At 33.7% G+C, this 10,299-nt stretch overlaps 1 protein-coding gene across 1 annotated transcript in view; it reads right to left on the bottom strand.

Annotated features, from left to right (window-relative positions):
* Positions 1 to 1,808: 1,808 nt before the first annotated feature.
* Positions 1,809 to 10,299, bottom strand: part of LOC106876839 (corticotropin-releasing hormone-binding protein) — an 87,118-nt gene continuing 78,627 nt past the window's right edge. The window contains exons 8-10 of the mRNA XM_089358109.1: positions 7,521 to 7,635; positions 5,454 to 5,596; positions 1,809 to 2,010 (exon numbers count right to left, since the gene is read on the bottom strand). Coding sequence (XP_089214235.1) covers positions 5,457 to 5,596; positions 7,521 to 7,635 — 255 coding nt within the window. The 3' untranslated portion in view covers positions 1,809 to 2,010; positions 5,454 to 5,456. The remainder of the gene's footprint in view (positions 2,011 to 5,453; positions 5,597 to 7,520; positions 7,636 to 10,299) is intronic.

The following is a 10,299-nucleotide window of genomic DNA, read 5'->3' on the forward strand; positions in this document are numbered from 1 at the left end:
AAGCTGGAATGACTTTGATCATAGATCTGGTCAACTGTAGTTGCTTTATGAGTAAGCAACGATCACATCATCAATAACATTCATACAGATGTCTCTAACGCTCACACACTTTTTCTCAAGTAGTTCAGTCGTTTGTTCGTAAATTTGCTGCTCTAGTATCCGAGACTTTTACCTACGAGCTGGCAAAATCAGGAAAATTCTTTCCTTAAAAAATAATCCTTTCAAGAGAACTGACTACCCGGAATGCTTACTTATACACTCCTCTATGGAACGCTATCAAGAACGTTTCATAATTCTATATAACAGAGAGGACTACTTCCCAGCGTTGGCCTAGAACGGAAAATGAACAAGTTGCTTGAAAGTTATTTCATTCAAAGTGTCATAAATATTTGAGTTTCTTTTAAAATTTTTAAATGAAAAGTTCATTGATACAAGTTCTTATATCTTGTATAAATGGAGTGGTAGCCATGTACTTAGCGCTAACCATGAGCACGGGCTTGTGAACATTGATCTTTGAGGTCATCGATATTACCAATATGACTGTAATATCTTCACCGGTACAATCTAATTATAGAACAAAGACAACAGTACCAAGATGATCACCACTGAGGATAATTACACTTGAAAATTGTTACAAAAATGCTTTTCACATTTATAGGCACAAAGAATATTTATACGTAATTAAGTATATTATTAGGTCAGTGAGATATGTTGTGTAATAATTATTTGTGGTAGCTTTGAGGTATTGGAAAGTATTTATTGGGGCATTTTAGGATATTTTCTTCCATGTGTTCCTTTGCATGGATATTTATGAAATAGGTGTGTGTTCCAATAAAGTATTTTTCTCAGAGCATTTTGGCCCTTTACATAGAAGGTACAGCGTTTTGTAAGTCAGGCCTATTTAAATTATTTGATATCGAAAGCATGATAAATATTTACAGATAAACATCTTAAACTTTTGAAAATGTTTAGGGACAAAGTACTGCTGTCAGGATGCGAAAAACCTATTCTGTGATTAAGGAAAATACGATAAGACATCGACTCAGTTAATTACTGAAATCAAACGGAAATAAACATCCAAGTAAGCAAAAGAAGAATAACAGCCAACTTTACTTGTGGAAACATAAAGTAACAATATCAACAATAACACAGTCACAATATTGGAATAATTAACATTTAATTTCTCAGGTCAATCCCCAAACCGTTATTTTTTTTTTTCATTCGAAAGTACTTTTAGTCTTTTATAGTTGGTCATTCTCCAAATCCTTAATTTAGCTGAAATCCGGTCGTTTACTAGTTGTTTCTAAGAGACACCGCTGCTCCTTTAAGGATCTGATCAAATTCAGTTGCTGATTTGCAGGCTAACAATTGAGTTTTGGTGAGTTCATTTACCGTAGCGATTTTTTAAAAAACATGTATATGTAAATATGTATGTATTTGCATTCTTAAGACATCTAATTTCAAATATATATATATATATATATATATATATATATATATATATATATATATATATATATATATATATATATATATATATATATATATATATATATATATATATAATATATATATATATATATTGTATATGGGTGTGTGTGCTAAATTGTATAACGGTACATGCTTACATATATGTTATATATATATATGTATATATATCTTTGTATGGGTGCTGCAACAGCAATGTAAGTACGAGAGTTTAGATTTCCGTGCGTAGATTTGTGGGATATAGTTACCTTAGTAGATAAACGGGAATAGACTGCTGTTCAATTAAATAAAGCAAAGATTGAGGTGGAGGTAGACAGAAAATTTTTTTTTTAGTATAGTTTATTTCTTGTTTATTTCGTTCGTTTTCGTGCGGTTTTCGAATGGTTTCGTCAGTTTTCGTTCGTTTTCCTTTAGTTTCGTTTGTCTTGCTTGATGAGATCTACTCGGACCTTATGAACGCACAGTTCCAGGACGATATTCTATTTCTTCTTTCTTTTTCTTTTTGAACAAGTCGGTTCTTGGCTGCAATACAAGTAAGGTGAGTAATTAATAACAACAAGTACAAATCCTTCACAAATGAATTTTTTTGTTTCTAATACCCAACAAAATATGATAGTTTAATCAGATCAAAGTAACTTTTGTCCATGCACAACGTTTTCTTTTTGTTTAATTTTAAAATATTGTTGGCTGAATGGTTTAGAAGCTAGCCTTGTAACTACATAGTTTTGGGTTCAGTCCTACAGCGCATTCCAAATATTTTACATTTCTAATCACAAAATTCATCCAGACATAATCATCTCTGATCCAACCAGGTGGTTTCATCATTGCTTAATCCTTACTTAGGTATAATAAATACTCCAACGTGTAACCAACTTCTTATTCACATTTAAGCAATTTCTTTTACTACTATGACGTCAGCTATATCTGACACATATCCTAATAAGTAGAAGTATCAGATCACAATTGTAGTGCCATGCCCTTGAAAGTTTTGTTGAAAGCAATGTTGTTACTCTTGACAAGAACAAAGACTTCGACTGCATGGGACGACAACCTCCCACATAAGTTACTTATCTATGGGTTAAATCCAAATCTCAAACAATGAGACAGATGTTTCCCATTACACCGCTTAGTCACCGCATGTATCGTGAGGTTTCTCTCTTATCCAGTTTTCATCTAGTAGTCAACCTGACGTTGTTTTCCTTTATACAAGTTTTTTCTTGCACACTCACCTATACATATAATGCTAACTTTTAATCATCGTAAACCATTTGCACCCAGATGCCATCGACATGCAATCTGGTAACTTTATATCAGATGTCTTGCCGGCACGGACGGAAAAGCTGATAACATCTTGAAATGTCTACACTGCAAGCTAATGCTTTCAAGATCACCACAACTCAAATACTGCTCATATCAATAGCAGTCTGGCAACACTACACTATTCATATTCGTAAACAACAACTAGGTCATCTCTATCTTGTTTATTCGCCTTTATCAAACAAGCTTTGCGTCAACTTGTAAAGTCACTGCCTTCGATTAAAAAAAAAGGAGCAATCATCTTACATGCTTGAAGGTCACAATATCCTATTTTTTTTTATCCCTGACGGTTATTTTTGACATGTACGATTGGCTGCCAAACCAGTTATAAACAACCGTCTTTAAGTAAATATCTGCTGAGATTCAGGTGTGTGTCTATGCATATCCATGCCTGCATACATACATACATACATACATACATACATACATACATACATATATCTTTTAAGTTCGTTTACGGGAAGCGTAAACGAACTTATTCTGTTATGCCGCCTACAGCCCCACGATACCAACTAGCAATACTAGTTTTTTTTTTTTTGGTGGTGGATGCACTGACCCCGGCGGCGTTTGAACTCAGAACGTGAAGACAGACGGCATACGGCTAAGCATTTCACCCGGCGTGCCAAAGATTCTGCCACCTCACCGCCTTTATAATAATAAAGAATAATAATAAGGAGCGTTTTTTTATATTTCATACAATGTTATGGGATCTTTTTTAAAACGGGGGCCACATTTTTCATTAACGAAACACTTTGAAACTTGGAACACTGGTAGAATGTGTCATATAAAACATCTTTTTCTCTTAGTCTTCTTAAAAAAAAAAAGAAATCCCTAAGTTATTCCATTTTAAAGTTGTCGTATTTCTGTAATTTCAACCAATCACTGACGTCCATTCAGCCGATATACATTAAGTGCCGACTACATAAACAAACGATTCTGAAACAATTCTATCGGTGATAGGGCTAGGGTTAGGGTAAAACAGCAAATTTAAAAAGCAAAAAGCAAAACGAAGCTATGGAAATTAAATACGCTTTACACCGCTTAATCAGCCAAAGGAGTAAATGTAAACAACTGAATACTCGTCAGTGATTGGTTGAAATTATCGAAATAAGACAATTTTTTACATGAAATAAATTCGAATACAAAAATATTTTTCTGTTCTATAACACAAAATAGATAAGTATACGAAGTTTGAAAGTCTTTCGGTACCAAAAACACTACGTAAAACATTAATGAAAAATGTGGCCCCCGTTTTAAAAAAGATCCATGTTATGTAATAGAAATATATAATTATAATTTCATAGTTCGTTCGCTTCTTCAGATATCTGGATTTGAAAACGCAATCATTCATACAATAAGTCTGTGATGGATATATTTATATCACATTATATCTTTTATCTTACAATAATTCTGTTTATCACTCAGTTACTTAGCACGTCCGAAACGTGATTAGTTGAAGAGGGGAGGGGAAGAAGTGGTGGTAAGTAAAATGTATAATTTTTTAAACTAAGTTTCTGTCCTCCGAACACCACTCTGAGTTTTAATAACTCTTATGCCTGGTGTTCAATTCCAGTGGTAAAAAAAAAAAAAACCAGCACACACTCTGATTTTATTATTCTTTTTCTTAATGATCACAATTATTGCTGCCCATTCAGAATATTCCACTTTCTGGATAACACCAATTTCTCTACTCTCTCTAATTCTAAGTTTATCTGTTCTAACTCTGCAAACAGTACAGTTCATTTTTGTTTAAATGTCGGTATGACGTTCTCTTGTATTTGAAACTGCGCCTTCGTTTTGGTAGACCTATTTCATCGGACAGAACTTCACGAAAAATGTTTTTCATTCATTTTTTTAATTCGTCTTATTTGTACTAGATGAATAATCTTTCACCTTTTTACAGAAAAGATTTATGGGGAGGTCCCATAAGTTAAACAATTTCATCCGACAGTTCCAAACAAGTTTGTATTATTTAACCCCAAAACTTTTACTTTTAATGTTTTTTCAACGAAATGTTACTTATCAATTCACCTTTGAACTATAATTTTTTTCCTAAAACGCCACGGGCAATTTTCAAGGTTTCATTTAATTTAAGTCTCCGGATCTTTTTTCCATGTATCTGTGTTAATTATTGAGATGTCACTGCCTGCAGCTAAAACGTGCAACAGATTAAGTCTAGCACTCAAATAGGAAACAAAATACTTCTGGGGTGAAATGCATCTCCGTTAGTGCAATTGTGATAATAGGTCGTGTGCTGTCTTGATGTTTTAAGGAGGAGAGTCTTCACGAGGATTGTATTTTAAGGGCTGAATACTATGATAGAGAATATTGAGAATATTGAAATAGAGAAACAGAGAGTGGAGGTAGAAAATTACATACAAAAATAAAGAAATGTAAAAATAGAAGGAAGCGAAGAAAGTAGTTGAAATAGAAATATATTTTGATTGGATATTAGGATAAAATTTACAGGAGCGAGATTCATCTTTGAAATTAAGTTCAGGATATTACCAGTACTTAAGTTTTTATACCTAAAAGAGGTGAAATACTGATACTATCGTAAGAGTCGAGTGCAAAATTAAGACACTAATTGATCCTGGCAAGAACTGAGATGTTTAATAATCTCTGAAATTCTTTGAATTCTAGCTTACCTGTCAACAAAAGTCATAATTCTGAGTTTCCAATTCTTTTTCAGACGCTTCTTGGTAGGCGAATGTCACTGAATTATAGTAGTTACCACTGGACACCATACGGACAACTGAGTGCCCACAGCCCAGCAAAACGCCAGGGTTATCTGTGAACAGAGAGAAGAAAAGCTGTGATATATCTCTTGATTTAAAAACATAAATGACCAAATGACATTTAGAGTTAATTTTCTTGGCTAACATAAGACAGAAGCAATTTTCTTGCAACTTTCGCATGAGAAATACATACTCTTGGGCTTAACCAAATTCCTATATTCCTTACCAGGAAGAAATTTGGGGTAGAAGTATTGGAACCCAATTCTGTATACCTAGATATAAATGAAAATATTCCATGTCCATTAATTTGTCACTGGCTAACTGTCACTGGTTTCCTCTTTGTGCATTAATAGTGAGTCAGTTTAGGAAATCTACCCCTGTCTGAACAATGACTGGAACTAGAAATTATCTAAATGATGAAGGAAATGAAATGAATTAATCAGGATTTCGACCCTACTTCAAAGAAAAGTATAGTACTGAATGTAACCAAAGCTCGGTTTGATTACTTTACAGACTGAGGACAGAAAATCATTTCTTCTATGTCATAATTGTAGATAAGAAATCGTTGTGATTGTCAGTGTTGCAAAAGAGAAGTAATTCGATTGTTGTAACCAGCTCTATACAAGCCCTTTTAGACGTTTGAAAGGTCTTACACCAGTTTGAACGTTAGAATACAAGCATCATCATTCATATAGTTACTTAGTTTACAAAAACGAACAACTTATTACTTTAAATGTGATGGCTAAATTTTTTCATCAGAAAATACGATTGAAATTATAGTTATGAAGTGAAGCACTATATAGTGTGGAATTAAGTTCTCGAGGAATCAAATCGCTAAATCCATTTTCTATTCCTAAATTGAATTGCTACATTAATATTTTATACCATTGTTAAAATCGTATATACTAGATACTTAATGTGATGTCTCATGTACCTAAAAGACGAATGTTTGAATGGTGTGTCGCAGTAAGATATTGATAAATTGAATATCGTATCGCATGAATAACGCAAACTTTCATATCACACACTTATCTGTCGATTATTCTAAAAGAATATAGGAAACGGACATTAACAACTTAGAATTAATGTCTACTGTTGGCTTTAGAGAATAGGAGAAATGCGTATGCACAAAATAATATTAAAGATACTCCCTCTAGTAAACATTATGGTAAAGCACTGACTTCCAATCGGAGTCAAATGAAAGCATTAAATTCAAACGGAAAGAATACGAGGGGCTTTAGGTAAAAGAAAATACAGGAGGATCAGTTAATTATGATTTTATTCGACATATTCCCCTCCCCGATTCACACGCTCATTGCCACGGTTCTTCAGTTTGTCTAAGCCCTGTGTAGAAACTCGGAAGGCTCAGCTTCCAACTAGACCTTTCGCGATAGCCTTAAACCTAGGAACATTTTGGCAGGTAAAAATGTTAGCAGATATAAATGTTTACCAGATAAAAATGTTTAGTAGATAAAAATGTTAATAAGGATACTGTTAGTGTAGCATAATCAGCCCGAGCTTAAAATATAAACTAAACCTGAATTGAAGTATGAAAATATTGAATCTACTCGAACAACCGCATCCATAATATAACACTAACGACGATATTAGCTTTCTAAACAGCATTAAGTATACTGTATTGCTTTACACCGCACCATTATATTCTTCTGCCAAGCTAGCGAACAAGCTTTTGATGGATCACTTGACTCTCTAGAAATAGTATCAAAACCGCCTTCAAATCAAAACTTATTGTCTGAAATAGGATTAAATATATTAGATAAAGTAATCCCTGGATATGATATGCTAGAAAAGAAGACGAGATTCTCATGACTAATGTACCGGTCGAAGATGGAAATTAGAAATATTTGTTCCATTAAATTTCTTAACAAATATAATCATAGTACAATAATATCATCAATTAGAAAAAAAATCAACAACATCAGCGATAACAAGACGCGAAGTTGCTTTTATACTCACATCGATTATAACGAGAAGTTCCGCAGATAGAAGTCGAAGTGTATTGCATAAACCTAGGATCAAGTCCATCGCCCGTCTTTAACTGGAAGTAATCGCTACCGCCTCGTTTCATGCACTGAAATAAAGAATTTAATCTTTTACATGTGGCATTGCATAAACATATGAAATTAAATTAGATTGCAGATGTCATTACCTGCAAAAAGTAATAAAGTAAAAGAAATGCAACTGTAATAAGAAAAAAAATCTATAAAAAAGATGAAGAAAAAGAAGGAGTGGAGCGGCTAAAGAGGCATGTTCTTTTGGTGTTTTAAATAACCATTATCTTTATCCTACTAGTTTATGGTTAGCATGTTTATGGCTAGCTTTGCAGAGACATTAAGAAATAAAAATGAACGGCCCTTCGTTAAATTAGAATGGCTGAAATGAAAAGGAAAAGAACTATTTCTATAAAAATGTTTTCACGTACACGTACGCACGCACGCACACACATACGCGCATAAGCACACAAAAACATACACACACACACACACACGGTCTACATATAGTTAGGTAGATCTTTATTCTTTTGTACTTTTGTTGCAAATCATCGGGCTACATTCTAGCGCGTAAATTCGATCATACAAACCCTAGTCCTTATTTCAGTCAGATATCCAAATATCCAACGTTCTCCGTTTTTCGAATGACTAAGTCACGTCTGGCATAAAAGGATGCGAACCGACATCAAATTACACCGATGAATGTAACAAAAAACCCCCACCGAATACACAGTATACGGCTGCGAATATACAGACGAACATACATGCACACATAGAGGCGCGCGCGCGCGCACACACACACACACACACACACACACACACACACACATACACTCACACTCACAGAACAGGGTCTTGCATAGCTCCGTCCAGCAAATTCCACTAGTAAGGAACGTAATGTTCAAGTTAAGACAACTATCGAAACGCTGCGCAGTGAAATAAAACTCGGTATCAAGTGTTTGTGATTTTGAAAAACATATATAATACGCTCTTGACTTGCTTTATATTTTTCATGTTCTTAATATAATTCTCAATTATTCTTTTTTCCTTTCTTGGTTACTTCCAGGCTCTCACATTTTCTTCTTAACATTTATTTGTCGCATTTTTATTACTTTGTAACACTTTTCCTCTCTGCTCCTTTTCTTTGCATCTTCCGTTTTATTTTTAATCGTTTTCTCACATTTTAAGTCTTAATTTAAGTCCATATTATTAACTTCCTCTAGACAATGTGCCACCAAAGTAAATGACAAAAATATAATAATAATAATAAAAGTAGTAGTAGTAGTAGTAGTAGTAGTAGTAGTAGTAGTAGTAGTAGTAGTAGTAATCCACTGAAACGGCAAACCTACAAAATTACAGGTTACAGACCGATAACTTGTCTCCCTAAAATTTACAAAGCCTTTACTGCAATAATATCGCAGAGAACTAGCAAATATCTGGAAGAAAACAACCTGTTTCCAGAAGAGCAGAAAGGATGCTGCAAGGGCTCATTCGGCGTGAAGATCAGCTATTGATCAATAAAGCCATAAATTAAGACAGCTACAGAAAGAAGAAGGGTCTAAGTATGGCCTGGATCGAAAGGCTTTTGATAGTAGTCCCCACACATGGATACTGGAAACGCTAGCCATGAAGAGGGTCGCACCAATAAACATAAAGTATATAAAACATTCCATGAATAAATGCCACACAGCTCTGCACAAAAGATCGACTCGTAAAAACCAAATCCATCTCCATTAGAAGAGGAATATTCCAGGGAGACACGCTCTCTCTACTCTTTTTCTGCTTGGTACTGACACCTTTATCTGAGATACTAAATAGATCGTTGATATAACTGTTAAGGCAAAACAATTAGCCACCTCTTATATATATATATATATATATATATATATATATATATATATATATATATATATATATATGATCTAAAACTATACGCTACAAATGATAAATAGCTGCAAACCTTACTACAGACAGTACATAGATTTACCGAAGATTTAAACAAGAAATTTGGCTTAGAGAAGTGTGCCAAAGAAACCTTGAATAGAGAAAAAATAGTTAATAGTAGCAATATTACACTAGATAAAGCAAATGAAATAAGAGAATTGGACCAAAGCCAGACATGCAAACACTTAGTAATTAATGAACAAAATACGATACAACACAAATAAATGAAAGAGAAGATAGAAAAGTATACTACAGAGAAGTTAGATTCCTAGTGAAAACAGAGCTGAATGCAAAAAAACAAGATAACAGGTATCAACACTCTAGCAGTCCCAGTAATAAGTTACAGCTACAATATCATTAACTGGACACTAAACGTACTAATCAAAAGGGAACCAAAAAGATAATGACAGGATTTAGGATGTATCACCCCCAATTTGACAAACAAAAGTTATAGATACAAGGTAGGGAAGGTAGTAGAGGCCTTATGCAGTTAGAAAACAACTATTACAAAATAACTACCGTATAACTACAGAGATACCTACTTCAGTAGCAATGAAAACTAATACAAAATAACCATAAAACACGAACAAAACAAAGAAGTGTTTTCAGTATTTAAGGAGACTGACAAATACAAAAAAGAAGTCATAGTACCTAAGAACTATGAAGAAAAATAAGAAACAACGAAAGCTGTAGAACAACTGAAATCCAAATTAAAACTGGAACATCAACGGATCATGATAAAACGATGGCAAGAAAATCTCCCTTCTTGGCAAATATTGGGTTAAACTAAACAGAAATGA

The sequence above is a fragment of the Octopus bimaculoides genome, chromosome 9 (assembly GCF_046866305.1).
Source record: "Octopus bimaculoides isolate indiv1 chromosome 9, ASM4686630v1, whole genome shotgun sequence".
In the NCBI taxonomy this organism is placed as follows: domain Eukaryota; kingdom Metazoa; phylum Mollusca; class Cephalopoda; order Octopoda; family Octopodidae; genus Octopus; species Octopus bimaculoides.